The sequence below is a fragment of the Mytilus galloprovincialis genome, chromosome 6 (assembly GCF_965363235.1).
Source record: "Mytilus galloprovincialis chromosome 6, xbMytGall1.hap1.1, whole genome shotgun sequence".
Lineage (NCBI taxonomy): Eukaryota > Metazoa > Mollusca > Bivalvia > Mytilida > Mytilidae > Mytilus > Mytilus galloprovincialis.
In genome coordinates, this window is record NC_134843.1 from 49,221,961 (window position 1) to 49,243,398 (window position 21,438).

The window sequence follows — 21,438 nt, forward strand, 5'->3', positions numbered from 1 at the left end:
CATTCCGATTTGCACTTTAAGTTGAATGGGTGTAACTTTTAAAACCGATTGAATTTAATCATAATAAAGTCAGAATTTCTTAATAATAATAATAAAAGTTGATTCAAAATATTCTAAAGTATATTCGTAGATCAGATTGCATTTAAATTTCCGATATTTAATGAAATCTTATCGAAATTGCTTTACCTAATTTGCTCGCCACGACATTACTCGCTTATTGCGATAAATCTGAGAACCATTTATTTAATTAAAATAAAATTGGCATGGAACGCACAATTAAACATTTATTTGTTATAATATACACAGTAAATACGAGAGTTTGTATCGGTGGTGTTTTGGTTTTAAATCTGCATTTTTTTATAGTTGCAATTTTTCTCTTTTCATTTGGGATAAATTTCCCATTCCTTATATTTTGATAATTTTAAATAGTTTGTTTGGTTGCCTTTTATAGCTGACAATTTTGTATTTCTTATTGCTCAATGTTGAAGATCTTACAATGACTTATAGTTGTCTCTGGTGGATAGTATTATCATTAGCAATCTAACCAGATCTGTTGTATTTCATTTGACAGGATAGAATTGGTTGTGCATCAGACTTGGAGCTAGGATGTAATTTGAAAAAAAGCAGGACAGGAGTTTCGAGTTAAAAAAAAAATGCAAGATGAGCAGCTTGGCAAAAAAAAAAAGCAGGATGGTTTAAGTAAAAAAAAAGGAGGCAGAACTGAAAAGTGAAAAATAAAAATGCAGGACAAAATTTTTCATCCTAGCCCCCATAAAAATCAAACTGTAGCTCCCTGTAGGGGATAGGATGAAAAATTTGATGTGCTTTTATTTTAGTTGAAATCTCTGTCCTTCCTTTTTTTTTTATTAGTTTATCCTGATATTTTATTAAAATAAATTGTCATCCTGCCTTTTTTTGGCAAAGTGTCCCATCTTGCCTTTTAATATAACCCAACTGTAGAATAATATTGTTATCAGTCCAAAAAGCTTCTATTCCATGTCAATATTTTTTTCAGGAAACCACAAAATTTTGAATATTTTCAACAAGCGTACCATAACTCTGTATCAGTGCCAGTAAAACAACTCTAAATTGAAATTTTATCAGTTTTTTTGTTGTCCAAATCATTCAATTCGAATTTCAATCAGTATCAAAAAGAGGTTGTCTATTCATGAAACTGAAAGCATGAAATTTAGAATTTTTCCAGCAATCAAGTACCATGACTCTTTATTAAAAAGGTAGAAGTGAAAACAACAAAAATACAACTACACGTGTGTTTCCAGGTGAACAAAATTCCATCCAGCAGTACTATATTTATCACCCACAAACCAAAACAGTCACAGATGGACATGATTACTATATACCCTCAAGGTTGGAAAATAAAAATGAAAATGTAATAACTATGCAACAGTTTTAAAAGTCAATGAACAATGACTGAGAGAACAGAGCCATATATCGTCCGTGAAAATAAGAGTTGCAAATACTTATACAACTGTATCCCTAATATCATTTACAGTTTATAAGTGGTTTATTTAAAACTGACCTCATCACACAAATTGCCATCTCCAGTACATCCCAGAACAGCATGCTATCGTCTTGTCTTCCAGTCTTTGCTGAGGTGAAACAACAACAGCAAAGGAGCAGGTATATTTTTAAGCCTTTTCTGCTTTCTTCATTGCAAATAGATATTCACCAAAGTTTCATGCATATTTGTTAAAGTGTTTTTCAAATTATTGTCAGACATGTGAGGGACAGACAGATGGATTACAGTTTACCATAATACATCCCATACATGAGCATATAAGAAGATATAAACGATTCACCGAAGTTCAAAGCAAATTGGTTAAAGCATTTTTGAGTTAATATCCAACATATGAGGATGCATGGACAGACAGACAGGTGGACAAAAGGACACTATAATAACACCCCCATCCTTCTCTCTAAGGGACATATAAATAACACTATTTGATCCCTTTTTCTATATTTTTTTCTCTATTTATTATATTTTTTGCATTGCAGACACAATAATGGGTAGTTATTTTTACTGTTCGAAGTTTAACTCTATCTCTATACTTTTTGCCTAAAATGCAAAAAAAGGGTAAAAATCTTTATTTAAGAACAATAACCATAAATTTTGTTTTTCTTGAAAAACACTTCACCAGAGTTACCTTAATTTCAGTATATGATATTTTAATATGCATTTATCAAGATTCATACAATACAAATAATTTCACTTTTATTAATATAACAGCACACTATATGTAGTGCATAAAATAACAACATTATTCAACTGAAACTCAAGTACAAACTCACGAATACATGAACATAATAATCCTCACTCAGACTTAATTACAGGCACACACATAAATCATTTTCTTTTTTAGCACTAAAAATTGAATAATAAAACATGTGATATTATGCTATGCAGTTTGTTTTTGTAAAATAAAAACAAGATATAGATGTACATGCTTTGACTTAAATACAAGCAAGTAACATGAGTAACAAGGACTTGCAGATACATTTTAAAGAGTAGGAATAAAGTAAATAATTATTGTAAATAAATTAATTAAAGAAAATTTGCATGTACAATTATGAAATTATCACAGGAAGCACTTACTGCAAAAAAAAGTCAAATACATGTAACAATAGCAGCAATTTCAATCAAAATCATAAAAATACGCAAATAAGACAAAATTTCTCAAAGCATTTAGTTGCATCCAAGCTTGCCACACAAGTTTTCAAAAGCATTCCAGAAAAAATATATAAATCATTCCATCATTACCGGTAAATAAATTCATTTGATTTTGAAAAGTTCTCATGATCATACGTATATAGATTTTGACATTCGTTCCAAAAGTAAAACAATGCAACAAAACTTTTTAAATAAAACTTTAAACATTGAACATTTGTCATACAGTACTTAAACAATAAATAATTGTAATCTTAGAAAATCTCATCCATACATTGTAGAAACATACATGTATCTTCCTTTTTCATAAAAAGGACACTTAACATCTTATGATGCTAATTATTTGCAGCACCTGATTAAGTAGCGTAATAAAATATTTTATATGGCTTAACAAAAGGATCTTGACAGGTGCTTATCCCCAGAATCAGATTTATGCACTAATTTACATTATTCATATGCAGCTTTCAGGAGACTGCTAATTTGCACCATCTTGTCTGCCAATTAGAAAAAAAAAGTTATGTAAAGATAAGGTTAATACATGTATGTCAATGTTTCACATTCTGATCATGATAACAATGAAATATCTTGAACTATTTCATAACAAGGAAATATTCTGATTTAGTTTAGATACACACATATTCCAAGTAAACATTCACAAAATTTATTTAAATCTTTCCTATATACATGATGTAGGTTCGAAATATTCAGGCTACATTTTTGTATTTAAACATTTTGAATGTTCTAGATCTATACAAATTCAATTCTAAAAGTAAGGATTCAACATTACAATATCTCAGTCAATCTGCCTTGAAGGCAACATAACCTCAGCCAAAATTGAAAGTTCTTTTTCATCCTGTTTTTTTTTTCTTCTCAAACATTGTCAAATGTTTTACATTTTTGGCCGCTGATTCAAGGTTTCGGTCAGATCATTTTCATGATTATGAAGGTTATTCAAGCAACACATGACAATACCTTATGCATACAGATATCTTTTTTAAACCATCACAATGAAATATCATTTTGTTTTAAAAATGTGTCAATTACTCTAATAAAATTGAGAATGGAAATGGGGAATGTTCCAAAGAGACAACAACCCGACCATAGAAAAAAACAACAGCAGAAGGTCTTCAATGTAGCGAGAAATTCCCGCACCCGGAGGCGTCCTTCAACTGGCCCCTAAACATTACTTTAAAAGTACTAGCTAAAATTATAACAGAAGTGGCACTTTTGGAATCACAGACTGATTGCTTTATAATTTAAATAAATAACTTTTATGCATTTTGATACAGTAAACGTGAAAAACAATAATTGTAACAAAATTATCTATTTAAGGAGCAGCAATTTAAATATGTAGTGACAAAGAAGAAAAAGAAAGGCCATTTTTACATAAAACTAAAAAAATCGGCAGATTGTGCAAGAAATCAAGCAAAACATGGTACCATGTCTTTTGTCATTTTGTTTTCCTCAGAACCAATCTGAAGAGTGAAGAATCAGTCCTTTTCAACTCAATTTTACAGTTTGTTTCAAGGTTGTGTGCACTACATGTATTTGTCATGTACAGTAATTTGAAATCCAAAATTGAAGTAAAAATATAAGCAACATGTAAATTTGAATTTTTACAAAGAAAACCATAGTATTTTCTTTTAAATCTATTTGTTATATTTTATTTTGGATCCCATTTTTTTGTATTCTATACATTTGAGGTCTTATTTTCTCTTTTTTTTGCCGTTTAAAATCTTCTCTTTTTGCCGGGTCCTACTAAAATGTGCCTGGGTAAAGAAAAAGCGCCCAGAGAAGAAAATATAGCGCCCGTGGAACAGAAAAAGCGCCCGGGGAAAATATATAGATATTTTATTGGTATGAGACAACTTTGTTAAGTTATGGACATTGATTTTTTTTTTTTTTTTAGACAAGTAATTCGCAAATTCAGATAAAGACATTTGTAATAAAGCACAGAAATAAGTATGAATATTTCAATTTTAACAATAATATATGAATACTATTTCGAAAGACTGATAATAATGGATCACAATTTATGCGGAAGATTTATAACATGTAAGACATCAAAAGACATGTTTTTCAAAAACGGTATCAAAATGAAAAATTTATAAGACAACTCAAATTTCACTGATAAATATTAGTTTAATCAAAATTAAAAGAGGTACACATAATAAATCAGCAAAAAAAGCAGTACTATACATGTACCATAGTTAAAACAAGGGGGTAAAAAGCAGGTGTTTGGTTTAAATTTAAGTCTAAGTAAATATTATACCTCAGGCACCTATTATTTTCAGTAACAAAATATACCATTATACATTTTGATCGAGGACAATGTCTTTCATGATTCTTCTATATACTCTTATTTATATTTATTTACTTACTTATATACAATTTTGAAATCTAAAATGTAAAAGTACAACAACACTTTAGATGTAGCATCGTACATATCCCCATTTATATCAAGAACAAAACAAGCAGTGATTAGTTATTTTTTAAGGAAAAAAAAGATTGTTATAAAATATTATAATTTTCTTCTCCCGGGCGCTAATTTTCTTCTCCTGACGCTAATTTTCCTTCTTCAGGCGTTAATTTTCCTTCTCCGGGCGCTTTTTCTTTTCCCCGGGTGCTCACGGGCGTTTTTTAGTAGGACTGTTTTTGCCCATCATTTTCTATTCTTTATAAACCCCATCCAGATCGTTGTGTATCTTCAAACTTTTTTAGTACTTTTAAAACTGTGATCATGTTGGTTCATCAGCAGTAAAATTGTACATAAAATTGATTCTCTGTTAAATATATATAAGTAAATGTTGAAGAGCTATATATATGAATCAAGTGTGTTTAATTGCCATGTTGAAAGTGAATAGCTATGAATCATGAAGGTTTCAAAGTGGAAATTTACCAACAAGTGTATATATATAGCTCTTGAACCAGGTGAGCTCAGTCAGTAATTTCAAAGATGTATAAAAAAAAAATCTAAACATAGATCTCGTTTTTCATGTCTTTTGACCAATAAAACTCAAGGTTAAAATTATCATGTACAAATATTTGAATGGAAAATACAAACAAAAATTTTGAATTCCCGTCCTTATAAATAAAATATTCACTGTAAATTGCAGGTACCAGTTTGTAAGTGTTCATTCTCTTCCATCTCTTCCTGACCTGAAGTGTCATTTGTATTTAAGTGACTAACATCTAAAAAGGATTTAATTTTTTCAGCTTCGGACATCCATACTTGAGCCTGTTTTGATAGTAATTTTTTTCTCCTACTACTAGAGTCCTCCTTTAAATATGTGATAACAGTCTTTAAGCCAAGTTCATAATGTGTTAATGCTTTTTCATATTCTTCATTTGATTCCTCTATTTCGGCAGCTTTGATAACTTTAAGTGCTGCTTGAAGTTCTTCATCATCCTTTGATAAATCCAATAGCTCTTCCATAGGATCTGACGAAACGCTTCTTCTCATTTCAGAATCTTTTTTGGGTCTTATCATCTTTTTAAGTTCTTCTGCTCTATTCATATATTCCTTTACTTTTTTTCTGAGTGCCTCTTTCTTGTTCTCACACTTTTCATAATGTATTGCTGGCATAAAATATTCAAGCGATTCACAGTAAAGTTTTATGGCATTGCTATAATTTTCCTTTGTATCTTCAGTAACAGCATCTTTAACAACTGAAACTGCTTTTTGAAGACTTGATGATGAAGGTGAATGTTCTATATCAATAAATGAATGTTTGGCTAGCTCTTCATATGTTATGCGTTTATCTGGATCCCTTTGTAACAGTCTAGTTATAACGTCTCCACAATCCTCACTTACATTTACACCATATGGCAACTCAACAGGCTTGTCATTCCAAATCTTTGCCCCAAGTTCTTGGAAAGATTTTGAAGCAAATGGTGCTCTACCAAATAAACATTCATACAAAATCACTCCTATAGACCAGAGGTCAACTCGAGCATCATATGTTTTCTGACAAATAATCTCTGGAGCCATGTATAACGGTGATCCTTTCATAACACTTTCTTTATCTCCATCAAACATATGTTTAGCAAAGCCAAAATCAGCAATTTTAACGGTAGGATTTGAAGATGAAGTCAATAACACATTCTGTGGTTTTAAATCCATGTGAGCAACATTGTGTTCTCGTAAATATAACATAGCACTTACAAGCTGTTTTAAAAATTTCTTAACAACTCTTTCCGGTAACGTTCTCTTTGTCCTGATAAATCTGGATAAATCACCTCCACTACAAAACTCCATAATAAGAAATATATATTTTTCATCCCACTGAAAATCATACAATTCCACAATATTTTGATGCTTTAATTTCTTAAGAAGTTCAATTTCTCGGAGTAAATTTTCAGTTGAGGCTTTGTTCAAGCCACTCTTCAGAACACATTTAATAGCAACAACATCTCTGCCTCCTGTCTTCTTATAAGCTTTGTAAACAGTAGCATATGTTCCACTACCAAGCTTTTCTGTGAAAACAAACCCTTCTAGAGATGGGAAAAGATTCCCAGTATTAGTTCTCGCTGAACATGGTCTAGAGCTGCTTGGTCTGGACATTGTTCTTATACCTATTAAAGTAAAGAATAAGAATATTTAACTGACATAAAAGCAAATTCAAGTCAAACAACATAAAAATACCCATATGATTTCAAAGCTTACACTATATACATTTTTATTTAACAAAGATATATTATCTGATTCATCACATATTCTTCATGTCTTAAAGAGTTGACAGACTGACAGACCCTCATTTTTTACTTGAATGAACAAATGACTAAGACAAATTATGAAATCCATAAGAATTTGGTCTCTGACATCGAAAATTTTCCCTTGTTTAAACATGTTAAAGGAAAACAATATTTCTTGTAATCTGATTGGCAGGGGTTTGAAATATAAGTTCAATGAGTGACCAAAAACGCATTGATTCATGATTGCTAATAGTGTACAGGTTAATTATCAGTGTTGGTTGGTCAAGGAGTTGATATTTGAATTCTTTGATTATGGTTCTTTTTTTTGTTACATTGGCCAATAAATCTAAATTAAGGTGGTACCTAACACTACAGGGAGATAACTCTGTAAAGTCAGCTAAACATTTTAATTACGTTGTGTTGTAAAGGGAATATTAAGATTCTCAATGATCAAAATTGGTGTTTATCAAACTGCTATATACAGTAAAACTGTAACCAGTGTAATTTTTCTGATAAATTGGTTGGTTCAAATGTTTCTAAAATTTTATATTTTTGTCGAAAAGTCATGGTAAATACTTTGACAAAATTGTATAAAATTTAAACGAATCAAATTAATTTTAGTTAAAGTGTTGGGTACCACCTTAAAAACAAATTGGTGTAAACAGTATTTTATTATGAATAGTTTAATACAAGTATAATTATAAACACATTCACAATTAGGATTCAGAAACAAGCAACCAGTGCTTATATTAATCTGTCTCCTTAAATACAAATTGAACAAAGAATCATAAAAGGATTGTAATTTAGTGATTTGAATGTCCTTTGCAGGGCCCAGCTTGAACCCTGAACAGTTGGGGAAAATATACTGACATCAGACTTGGACTGTTCATGAAATGAAATTTAATGTGCATATTGTTATGCGTTTACTTTTCTACATTGGCTAGGGGTATAGGGGGAGGGTTGTGATCTCATAAACATGTTTAACCCCACCGCAATTTTGCGCCTGTCCCAAGTCAGGAGCCTCTGGCCTTTGTTAGTCTTGTATTATTTTTAATTTTAGTTTCTTGTGTACAATTTGGAGTTAAGTATGGCGTCCATTATCACTGAACTCGTATATATATTTGTTTATTGGCCAGCTGAAGGACGCCTCCGGGTGTGGGGATTTCTTGCTGCATTGAAGACCTGTTGGTGACCTTCGGCTGTTGTCTGTTCTATGGTGGGGTTATTGTCTCTTTGACACATACTCCATTACCATTCTCAATTTTATTCAAGCTGGATACAGCTCTGAATTTGGATTGTGATTAAATAGTTGACACATCATAGGTTTCTGACACAGAATGAATGTGGTCTAAGAACTTAAAATTTTTAAATTGGACATTTACCTTTTATGGTCCAATATCAAAAATCTAAATACATGGTTAGATTCAGCATGTCAAAGAACTCCAATGCAAGAATTCAGTTTTTAATGAAATTGAAAAAAGTTCAATTTTGGACCCTTTAGACCTCAATGTGGACCAATTTGATAACTGGGCCCAAAAGCCCCAAATGTCAAAAATCCAAATAAATGGTTAGATTCAGCATATCAAAGAACCCATATACATTGTATTCATTTTTTTGTTGAAATCAAACAAAGTTTAATTTTGGACCCCGATTTGGACCAACTTGAAAACTGGGCCCATAATCAAAAATTTAAGTACATGTTCAGATTCAGCATATCTAATAACCCCAAGAATTCAATTTTTGTTAAAATCAACCTAAGTTTAATTTTGGACACTTTGGACCTTCATGTAAACTAATTTGAAAACAGGACCAAAAATTAAGAATCTATATACATGATTAGATTTGGCATATCAAAGACCCCCAATAATTTAATTTTTTATTAAATCAAGAAATGTTTTTAATTTTGGACCCTTTTGGCGCTTAATTCCTAAACTGTTGGGACCAAAATCTCCAAAAACAATCCCAACCTTTCTTTAGTGGTTATAAACCTTGTGTTAAAATTTTATTGATTTCTATTTACTTATACTAAAGTTATTATCTAGAAATCATCTGTCTCCTAACAAAGCCGACGCCGATGTGATACATAATGTACCAATATACGACCAAATTTTTAAAAAATTTTGCGGTTGTATAGAAAAAAATATATTTTGAAAATCACTAAAGAGATCTATACTTTTAATTAATGCTAAAATTGAAATTTATAAGAAATTTATTGAAAAAATTTGTTAAGCTGGCCTGAAGGGACACAAGTATCAGTTGATCAAAGTTACTTCAACTGAAAAATTCAAATCTCTAGTTGTGGCTTGACAACTTTGTCATGCATGTGCTCAGAGATATGAAAAACATGAAAAAGGCAAAAAAACAACAACACACTTTCTATAGGACATAACAATGATTTAAGAAATAAAGTATATAAGGTGTTTTAAAGTAGATGAATAAATAAACAGGTCTTTAATTTCACATGAAATGTTGTTCCCCAAAATCTCTCCCTCAGCTGTCATAGTTGAGGGGGAGATCTTCCTCTTTGAAGGTTTCAGAGGTAGGCAGGTACACATGTTTGTGCAAGACAGTCATTTTTTGTTCTCTTGTTATCATTTCTTATTTATTTATGTATATATATGTATGAAAATATCCATCCTTGTTCAGTAGGTAAGTCATGAGAGCACAGTGACGAAAACAGGCTGAGAAAACCGCACTAAAGAGAAAACCTGCACATTGGGATAATTCGTGCCAACAGGCCTTACGATTGAGGATTGAGGACAAATATATAAATAAAGATGAAAACCATATATTTGGTTGTGATATTTAAAGGCACTGGCTACGTTTACATGGAAATGTAACATTAATAAAAATATTATTGTTACATTGGAGACTAAATGCCGGAATGCATGGCTGGGTAAGGACCTGTTTAATTACGAATGTAACGATAATTATTGAGGCTAAGGTTACATTGCGTTATTGTTACATGAAACACTGCAATGTACGATGGGACTACAAATTTTGAATTACTAAGGCTTTTCTACCTCAGGCATAGATTACCTAAGCTGAATTTGGCAAAACTTTTAGGAATTTTGGTCCTCAATGCTCTTCAACTTCCTACTTTATTTGGCCTTTTTAACATTTTTGGATTCAAGCATCTCTGATGAGTCTTTTGTAAACGAAATGCGTCTGGGGTATATACAAAATTTAGTACTTGTATCTATAATGAGGTTATTTACAACCACTGGGTTAATGCCACTGCTGGTGGAGATTTATTTCACGAGGGTATCACCAGCCCAGTAGTCAGCACTTTTTGTGCTGACATAAATTATCATTGATATGGTTATATTTATAAATTAAATGTTAACAAAATTTTGAATATTTGAAATACTAAGGCTTTTCTACCTCAGGAATAGATTACCTTAGCTGGATTTGGCAAAACTTTTAGGAATTTTGGTCCTCGATGCTCTTCAACTTCGTACTTTATTTGGCCTTTTTACACTCCTTATCTTGAGTAGTATCTTTAAGAACATCAAAACCATTAATATGTAAAACTATTCAAGTTACACACCATTTGTTGAATAATAATATTAATTATTTATCAGTATTACAAGTATTGTTTAGTACATATGAAAGAATTAAGTAATACAATTAAAGAAGATTTAAGTTTAATAAATCTAGCTTACATTGCTGTTTTTCATGTAACAATAACGTAAAGTAACCATATAGCCTCAGTAATTATTGCTACATTCGTAATTAATCGGTTCCTTGCCCAACTTTGCATTCCGGCAATTAGTCTCTGATGTAACAATAATATTTTTATTATTGTTACATTTCCATGTAACCGTAGCCAGTCCTATATTTAAATGTGTTTGGTGGTGAAATGACCTACAGAAAAAACCTTACAAGGATAATTTGGACATTATTTCTTTCTCATCTTAGAATGTTAGATTGCTAACCCCTGTAAGCATGGTAAGTATTAGGGATCCAGTATGAGGATGGACAAACCTATCCTGCCTATATAGATACATATATATATATATATACATGTACATGTAACATGTAAGTGAAAGTATAATTAAAAAAAGGAGATGTGTTTTGATTGCCATTTAGACACTTTAATATCAATCAAGCCAAATTATAAACCAAAGAAAAATGTGAGAACAATTACATGTCACTGTTAGCCCTGTCCTTCAACAATAAGCAAAACACATAACATATACTGCAAGATCATTGAATAGCTTATATGGATAGTCGACCTTCCAATGAATAGAAACAAGTGCCTGTGTCAGCCTGTGGCTGTGTAAATAATAATCTTATATATCTAAAACTGACAGAAATTTATATTGGTTGGTGTTTTGGTAGTCCAAATAATTATGACGTCTGGCAGGGCTATTTTAATTTTTTTTTCTGGGACGCCTTCCTCCCAGAAAAAAAATAAATAAAATAGCCAGTGTTTTGGCAGTGCTGGAGGGTTAAAAGTGTTTGGCTTTTGTTACGGAATGGCCTTGTACCAATTTCATAAATTGTCAGATTCAATATCAGCAATATTCGTACCATCAAAGATATATCATGACAAAAACAAACTGTGTAATAATCATGTGAGGAAAAAGGTTTCTTGAACGACCGTGAATCGGTTTCGTTTTAGATTTTCAGGTAAATATCCGGTTAGACAGATGCATCTGTTAACCATAAAAGAAACTGACAATAACAGATCATACAAATATGACAATGTACCACAATGGAAAAAAAGACACAAAACGACATGATTATCGGTGAATTCTAGTTTCTGTTATCTGAAAACAAATACTGGATTGTGTAAAAAATAGTTATTTTACTGTCTATAATGGATTTTAATGGCACAACACTTCCACTTATTGTCCAGCACAAGATCTTTGAAGGCTGACAGGTAACACCTGATAAACCTATGAATATTCAATTAACACTTAACACAATATTTTTCACCCTGTTTCATTCTTAAAATGCCGCACTATCTCTCACAAATTCTAAAATGCATACTTGATACATTAGACCTCAATTTATTAAAGAAAAGCATCATGTATTAACTTTTTGATTAAGAAATTCAAACAATTCTTCTGGACACAATTAATGATAAAAAAAAACTCTTGCTCCTTTGTGTCATTAAATAAAATATCACCGAAAATGTACTGTTTTCGATGAAATTAAACAATTTGGCTTTGAAAAATGCCACCTAGTGCCTAGGGTTTTTAGCTACTAAATACAGTAAGCCGCTGGTTTCCCTCTTGTCAACATGTCCAGACTATTTTTCATATAAATGGTCGTGAGCATGTCTTATTCAAATTCCTATTCATACCTTTTATATTTGTAGATGAATTAAAACCGTTATTTTCTCAGTCTTCTTCTTTTTTTGAATATATATAATGAAAACCTACATTATGATCTACTCTTTAGTCGGGTTGTTGTCTCTATATATGCCATATTCCCCATTTCTATTCTCAATTTAATTAAATTGTGTGAATCAAAACTTATTTTACATCAGCTGTGTAACTTCTTTAGGTTTAAATATTACAACAAGATAATTGTTATTCATTTGAAAATCAGTTATAATGAAAATTTCATAAGTATATTGAAAAGCAGGAAGACAATCACAAGACATCCCAATTATAATGAGAAGTTTTAAACAGGTTGTTACAATACTAGTTGGACTTACTTTAGATGAAGCTAATACTAACAATGACCACTGCCCTTTCCTCGATCTTGATATCTATATCATTAACGGGAAGCTTAATACAAAAATTTGTGATAAAAGAGATGATTTTTCATTTTCTATCGTTAATTATCCATTTTTAGATGGTGACATTCCCTTGTCACCATCTTATGGTGTTTATATTTCTCAACTTGTACGATTCGCTCGTGTATGTAATAACGTATTAGATTTTATCGAGAGAAATTTATGTATTACTGAAAAATTATTACACCATAATATCATAAACTAGTCAAAACATTTAATCAGTCAGTCTAATTGAGGTCTGGAGATGGCATGTCAGTTAACTGCTAGTAGTCTGTTGTTATTTATGTATTATTGTCATTTTATAATTTCTTTTGTTACATCTTCTGACATCGGACTCGGACTTCTCTTGAACTGAATTTTGATGTACGTATTGTTATGCGTTTACTTTTCTACATTGGCAAGAGGTATAGGGGGATGGTTGACAGATCTCAATAACATGTTTAACCCCGCCGCAATTTTGCGCCTATCCCAAGTCAGGAGCCTCTGGTCTTTGTTAGTCTTGTAAAGTTTTTAAATTTTAGTTTCTTGTGTATAATTCGGAGTTTAGTATGACGTCCATTATCACTGTACCATTAAACATATTGTTTAAGGGACCAGCTGAAGGACGCCTACGGGTGCGGGAGTTTCTCGTTACATTGAAGACCCACTGGTGGCCTTCTGCTGTTGTCTACTCTATTATCGGGTTGTTGTCGCTTTTACACATTACCCTTTTCCTTTCTCAATTTTAGTATATTATATGGAAGAAAAAAATACGCCTGTACAAAGTGGCAGATATAAATTAGAATTTTCAAAACTATTGATGCAGACAATTTATCACATATGTTAACAAAAAGAGTGTACATCAAAGGTAACTGAAGTTATAAGTGCCAGAAACGATAGGATTTGGGGTATCCATCCATGAAAAAAATAATCCAACAAAACACTTAAAACACAATGGGACAATGATTTTATTACTGTTCTTCATCTCAAAGTGACAAATACCAAGCCAGATCGATTAGACTGCAGCCGGCAAATCCAAGGCCCCTGTTAAGAAAAGGCATTGCTATTTGTATGTTAACACTACTTACAACAACTTAATTATGGTCCGTTAGTGGTCTGTTGCAAGGAAATATTTCTCAATCTACTGACCGTGACAATTGCTGTTTTTTTTTCAAAGTAGACCACTTGTTTAAACAACAATGCTTGATTTTCAATTGTTGCTGTCTTTGTTCTCCCGATGATGCAATCAATCAATCAATCAATCAATCAATCAATCAATCAATCAATCAATCAATCAATCAATCAATTAATCAATTAATCAATCAATCAATCAATCAGTTAATTAATCAATCAATCAATCGTTCAATCAATCAATCAATCAATCAATCAATCAATCAAAAGAATAGACTGCAGTTATAGACAAAATGTGGAACTCCTCTATCAAGTGTGTTGTAATTATTTATCGGAGTTAACGAGGAAGATTAATTGTTCGTCTTTTGACTATCATCATCATCATTAGTGTTACTATTACAAAACAAAGACGTTGATTCCTCAAGGGAACTTCTTCTCGTAGTCAGTGTATTTGTAAATGAATGTAAAATCAGTACTTAATCTGTTAATAACGGTAACCTAATCTCTCGAGCCCTGCCTTTATCTTTAATATGATTTTATTACTTATCTTTTGGCCGTTTTCCAGATTCCAATATACATTAATTAATTTTGCAGTCGTGTAAAAATAACGGCATCAAACGAACGAACATTTAAAATAACAGCAACGGATGAGCGGATGATTAGCCCCCAAATCTCCTTGCGTTAGTTGCATAAATACATAAGATATTGAAATTATTTCTGAACGTCTATTTTTTAAGAAAACACTATGTGTAATTTTCTAGGCGAGAACACAAAGATGTATCATAAAAGTAAATATATATTCTAATTAGACATACAGTGCTTCGTTTCTACCCTTGACCTTGATAGCAGATGGTAAATAATTTCTGCACGCGCACTGATATGTAGAAAGCTAAATTACTAAACTCTTTAACTTTTGGATATAGTCAAAATGATGCACAAAGAAAAATACGAAGTCACACCTGAACCAAGGTGAGTCTGATATGTTTGTTAATTGATATATAAATATTATTTAATCCGTATATTATATAATTATATTGTGTGTGCACTATTGTATCACACATACATGAAGTAAGGATAGTCATATCTCAGAGTCATCTATCATGTTTGTTATAAAAATAACAGAGCTTTCGGAATTGTTACCAATTCGTATTGTCAGCGATAACACATTCCAGCTTCAATCATGAATGTTTTCTCTGAATTGAAATGTTGGTAACAGTCTAGAAAGGGTGTGGTGTTCTCACGGTCCCATCATATACGAGTATTTTAAAATTGAGTAAACAGGGACAAAAGACGAAAAACTTGGACTGCCATTGGATGGACATGTCGGGGTATTTCAATATTTTACCTTAAAGGTGACAGCGATATTCTGACCTTCAGGGTTTTTGTTTCTACAATGAAAATACAGAAATGAATCAATACGCAATTGAGAAAAGGGAGATACATTTCGACGTGTTTTCCCTTATGTCATGTATGTAACGGTTCATCTTTTATCCAACCCATTCTTTCTTTATCAGATATTTCAAATCTTAAAATAATTTTCATTATCACATGTATGTTGACATACAACTGTATGCTAAATGTATGGTAAGTACAACCCAATATGGATAAGAAATTCAGACAACCAACGACAAAAAAGACAAATAACATTTCAAAATTGAAAACGATAAAAATTATAAAAAAACCCGATTAATTATGTATTGGTATCTTAACGTCCAGTGGCAAATATGTCATGGATGTTCTGTACGATAGAACACGAATCATGCAATAAAAGCTATATATAATATATACTTGTGTGCTCTTGTATTGCTAGTAGTATTCGCAAAGTTTTTCTCGTTAGAAGTATAACTTAATTTTGTATTTACATTGTGTCATAGACCACATTTATTCGTTCAGTGTATGTTTACTTTTTTTGTATTTTTTTCTTTTGATTGATGTAAGCAATTTCATTTGATTATTTATAGTGTGTGTTTCTATAAAATTGAGAATGTAAATGGGGATCGTGTCAAAGAGACAACAACTCGACTATAGAACAGACAACAGTTGTGATGTTACAATATTTCAGGTTAGGATGAAGGTTGGCAACTGTTAAACCGTTTAAACCCGCTGCATTTGTTTGAACATGTCCTAAGTTTATAGGAACATGATGTTCAGTGATTGTCGTTTGTTGATTTGGTTCTTAAGTATTTCTCGTTTCTCGTGTTTTTTTTTTTTTTTTTTTTTTTTTTATATATATAAAATATAGATTAGACCGTTGGTATTCCAGCATTTTCGAGGTCACATGTAACCTAGTTATTCCACTATGGTCAAAAAGGCTTTTGTAAAACTTAAGAAAAAAATGACTTCCACTTGACTATTTTGAACCGTTGGTTAAATAGCTTTCTGGTAGGCATCAACCCACAATAATGGAACATAGTATCAAGTGAGATATATATATTACGTATGCAGGTGGTGCTACAGGAATGTTGCAAGTGTTTACTGGAAAACGATTGAATAAAGAAAACAAAATCATCAGACTGACCAATACCGTATTTATTCATGATGTTTGAAATCAGAGAGATATACTGCCTTTGTTAGTCTTGTATATGATTTTTAATTCGAGTTTCTTGTGTATCTTCGGAGTTTAGTATGACGTCCATTATCACTGAACTAGTATATATTTGTCTAGGGACCAGCTGAAGGACGCCTACGGGTGCGGGAGTTTCTTGCTGCATTGAAGACCTATTGGTGACCTTCTGCTGTTGTCTGTTATATGGCCGGGTTGTTGTTTCTTTGACACATTCCCCATTTCAATTTTCAAGTTTATAACTCTGCACCTTATTCAGAGACATATAATTATTATACTGTATGGAAATAAAAAGTGTTTCAATGATATAAATAGTCGTTTTAATTGATTTGTTTAAATGTGGACGTCAATTTTGGGAAATACGTTGATGTTTGGCAAATTTGTTCTAACTCCATAAGTATGCCGAGTTTGTTTTGATAAATCACATTTTCAAACAGATTAATGATAAAGCAGAAGATAAGTTACTCAAATTTAAAAGTTCTCTAAGCTAAGCTGATTGGTTTCTAATATTTTAAGTGATTTACAGGAAGCAGTGATTACAGACAGTGTGATAATTACGATAAGACCACAAGTAGACTAGATAGTGACAAAGAAACATTAAAAAACCACACACAGACACTTAAAATACCCTGTATTAGAATACACTTCACTATGAGCAGTTATATCTATGAGATAGTGTTCATTTCACAATGGAACTTTATTTAGGAAACTGGCAAACTTATACTTTATTCGATTGTGTACGTCTACTCTAGCTTAGACAATAATTTGTTATCACTTGAAGGTCTACAGATTGAACTTCTAGATTTAAAAGAAAGGGGATATACATGTCTATATGTAAATGATGAAGGAATCAAAGAGCAAAACTACTAGACAAAGCAAGCAAAAGTAAAGATTCAAACAAAACAAAACAATCGTTATCTAGACGTTCAAAAAACGGTTCACACAAGAAAGTCTCTGTACTATACAAATATAGCCTTTGTATGAGGTCGATACAAGGATATATTGACCTGAAAGAAGTATATGGACTGAGGACGAATATTATACAATTACTGTCTTTTGATGAGGTAAATATGCGGTTTTATTGACTTTTGAAAAAATGATATTCACTGAGGCCGACGGCCGACGTGAATATCAGTTTTTCAAAAGTCAATAAAACCCCATATTTACCGAAACAAAAGACAGTAATTGTTTTATTCCATAGTCCGAGAGAAGAAAATGTATCTAATGACAAACATATACCAATTTTTTTTTACATGAAACATTTTACCATAACGTTGCATGTAAAACCGCGTGACGTTTAGCGCGGTGAATAACACTTTCTCAGGTGAATATGCTTTTTTATTCAAAATCCAATTAATATAGAGAAACCTACTAAAATTATACCAATATGGAATAATAGTTGTTATTTAATTTACTTTTTTTGTTTGCTTGACATCTTATGTATTTGCAGTTTTTTTTTGGTCAAATAATCGATCACAGATATCATTTGTTTCAAAATGTTTCAAAATGTTTAACAATATCCTGAAATTCATAACTTGACAACACAATGTATTCTAAAAATAACCGTGCACTATGCTTTTTTGCAATCCGCCGTTTTCTCTCTACCTTCGAAAATATAGTTTAACATGTGACTATCCCTCAACGAATCAAATTTGTTAAAATATACGAATTAATAATATAACTCTATATCGACCGAGTCGTATTTAACGACTACGTGTATGTAAAAATACCATCGATATCGAATTTCCAAAGTCAATAACACACAAAGTACTCTAACATGCAATGCATGCAATTACAGTTTCATATTTCATATTTCATACAAATATCATTATCATAACAACTAAGAGATTAATTGCGCCAATGTCCCCTGTATTTGTTTGCTCATAGAATCGCACAGTTAAAGTTGTCAAATCCTACTGGAATTAAAATTTTCAAGAGCTACATGTATATACTAGAAGCCTTGGAGTTCTGAATTTTTGTTTGTTATAATTTTTTGTTTGTTTGAATACCTACCGACACTTTTAGTATATATTTTATATAAAATAAAACTATAAATTAGCGCTACATACTACTGTTGAGGGCATTTTATGGTTAAAACTGTGAATTAACTTGTTTTTGTAAAAAATTGCCTTGTAGAATGTAATTTTCTATAACAAAATAATGTGAATCAGAAAGAAAGTGTATAGATTAGTTTTCCCGTTTGAATGGTTTTACACTACAACAGCTTGTTGTTCGGTGTGAGCCAAGGCTCCGTGTTGAAGGCCGTACATTGACCTGTAATGGTTTACTATTATAAATTGTTATTTGGATGGAGAGTTGTCCCATTGGCACTCACACCATATCTTCCTATACCAAGTTAACTTCAAACGTTTTGGCTTTGGTAAGACATGTTCTTTTATATATTTTTTTCTTTTTAAATACTCAAAATTATTTAATTCTGTTTTTAGATAAATAACACCCGTTCTGGACTGTCTTTAATTTCATCTGTTTAAAAGTAGCCATACTAGTGTCAGAACCTTAAAACACGCACGAATCAGTGATACTGTGAATTAAAGTAAGATTTCACATACTTGTTTTAAATAATCTAACGTGCTAAATCTATATGCTTTTTATTTTCCCCCTTAGGACCACCATATCACACCGTTTGACATCTTTTTATGGAAATATACGGAGTCATTTACTTGGTGGTGTCTTAACCGGAAGACGATCCGTCTATGAAGTGAGTGATGCTGACTTGGCGGAAGGGGAAGATGGACTCACAGCGTTCAGACAGGAAACGGATGGAAAAGAAGGTAAAAAGAACGTCGTCAAATTTGAGAGAGCTACATCAGGTAGGAGAAACTGAAATGATTTGATATGACGCTTACAGAATGAGCTTACCACTGCAGGAGGGTCGAAATGGAAAAAGATGTTTTACCATAATTTTATTTATTTTCAATTTTTCCTTTACTTTGGTTTTCTTCTTTTCTTTTCACCCACTTATTCAGCTACTTATTACTACATTTGACGTCGATACCTTTTTAATATGTACATTAATTATCCATTCAATCCTCCACAAGCTACAGCTTTTCAAGTTCTTGTTTGATCTTAATTGCGCTGCTGTTCAGCTCTGCAAAGAGGTGTGGCTTTTGATTGCACTGCTGCGTATAGTTCTGAAATGAGATACATTGCCTTTATTCATTATATGTGCCTCACACATGGGTTCATTTTTTATTTCGAGTTGACGAAATTCAATTGTATCAAATATATGAACAAGAATAAAATATACTTGCATGAAAGATTTCCTAAATTATTTTCACGAATACAGCTAAAATGAAAATATAATTCGGCTGTACACATCGCTGTTTTAATTAAATAAAGTGTAAACAATTTTGTTTTTGAAAGTTTTAGTTTAAAGCATCGCAGGACATTTAGAATTGAGCCATTTTACCATGTTTGTGAAAGATAATTTTTAGGTTGTAATTTTGTTCGAATAATAGTTCTTGGTTCTACTGCCATTCCTGTTATTCAAGGATTAATTCTGAAAATTTGCCAAAAGTTTTCAAAATTGAAGTTTTCAACTGTCTATACGCTTTTATATTTTGATTAAATATTTAGAATTATGACATATTGTTGTCAGAACTTCAAAGAACACACCTGAAGCTATCATACGTTGAGTTCAGATTTTTAATAGAGGAATGTATGGAATGGATGTTAAAGTTAATTTAAGTGAAATTGAACCTACGCCGTAAAGTCTCACTTTCGGACTTTCAAAAAGTGTTTGTAGCATCCAAAATTGTACTTCGAAAGAGATGGTGAAGAAATAGTTAATAACCTTTTTGTCAGTGAGAGGTATAATTACAATACTGTACGAGGTTTTTCGCATGTTTCTTTAGAAATCTGAAACTATCGCAACTCTCTACTATGTTATGTATCAATTCTTAATTGGTCTTTTTATAAAAACAAATCTACATTATTAAGCGATTGTTGTCTTTATAATATAGATTGGCTTTAGTTGCATTGTCAAAATTCAGTATCTGAAATAATTATATGTGTAAATGATTAAGTTAAGTTTTAGTTTATATTGAACATCGACTTCAGTTTTGGTGGGTTTTCTTCAACTTTAAAATATCTACTTATTAAGCGATTTTTGGCTTTAAAGTGTCAATTTATATTTCAAATATGGCAGATTTTACAATAAGAAGGAATTATTGTTTTTTGTATCCATCAAAAAAGCAATTGCTGAAACTGTGAAACAGACTGTGTAATGGAGTAATGCATTATGTTATTGAATAAAATGTGTCTTTCTGAGTAAATAAAAATAAAAATTACTCTCTGTTTGTGTTTTATGTTAGAATTAGAGGGTTTTCAATTTCAAAATATTGGACATGGAATAGACATCATGACCTACTTTACTGACATCCAGCTTATTTGGAGTGGAATTTTGAAGTATTATTTATATGTGGAGCCTAATAACATGGACTTATATTTTAATAAAAAGTCTTCTTTTGTGTTTTAATCATAACTTTAAGGCAGATTTTTATTGGTAAAGGCTAAAAAAGGTAATTTAATAATATTGTTGCTAACGTCACGTCTTTTCCGTCCATTGTGGTATGTCACGATCGCAATTTTCTTGTTAGTTCTCAGACAGCC

General features: G+C 31.5%; 2 protein-coding genes across 4 annotated transcripts in view; one reads left to right on the top strand and one right to left on the bottom strand.

The window, feature by feature from the left end:
• Nucleotides 1-2,221: 2,221 nt before the first annotated feature.
• LOC143079781 (serine/threonine-protein kinase ULK3-like) lies at nucleotides 2,222-12,005 on the bottom strand. 2 transcript variants are annotated; one of them, XM_076255369.1, is made up of 2 exons: nucleotides 11,918-12,005; nucleotides 2,222-7,261 (listed from the first exon to the last, which is right to left on the bottom strand). In XM_076255369.1, exon 2 carries the CDS (start codon nucleotides 7,248-7,250, stop codon nucleotides 5,787-5,789), a length of 1,464 nt encoding a protein of 487 aa, XP_076111484.1. In that variant the 5' UTR covers nucleotides 7,251-7,261; nucleotides 11,918-12,005; the 3' UTR covers nucleotides 2,222-5,786. The 2 variants fall into 2 exon arrangements, with proteins under 2 accessions (XP_076111484.1, XP_076111485.1); XM_076255370.1 differs by lacking the exon at nucleotides 11,918-12,005 and adding an exon at nucleotides 10,782-11,854.
• Nucleotides 12,006-15,058: 3,053 nt separating this feature from the next.
• LOC143079782 (protein-glutamine gamma-glutamyltransferase K-like) overlaps nucleotides 15,059-21,438 on the top strand; it is a 90,803-nt gene continuing 84,423 nt past the window's right edge. Inside the window, exons 1-2 of one of the 2 annotated variants that reach the window (XM_076255371.1) lie at nucleotides 15,059-15,212; nucleotides 19,432-19,637. In XM_076255371.1, the coding sequence (XP_076111486.1) occupies nucleotides 15,172-15,212; nucleotides 19,432-19,637 (247 nt within the window). In that variant the 5' untranslated portion in view covers nucleotides 15,059-15,171. The remainder of the gene's footprint in view (nucleotides 15,213-19,431; nucleotides 19,638-21,438) is intronic. The other variant, XM_076255372.1, reaches the window with a different exon arrangement.

What these genes read in the sequence shown, in the direction of transcription:
- LOC143079781 (XM_076255369.1), bottom strand. Translation starts at nt 7,250, where the DNA reads ATGTCCAGACCAAGCAGCTCTAGACCATGTTCAGCGAGAACTAATACT.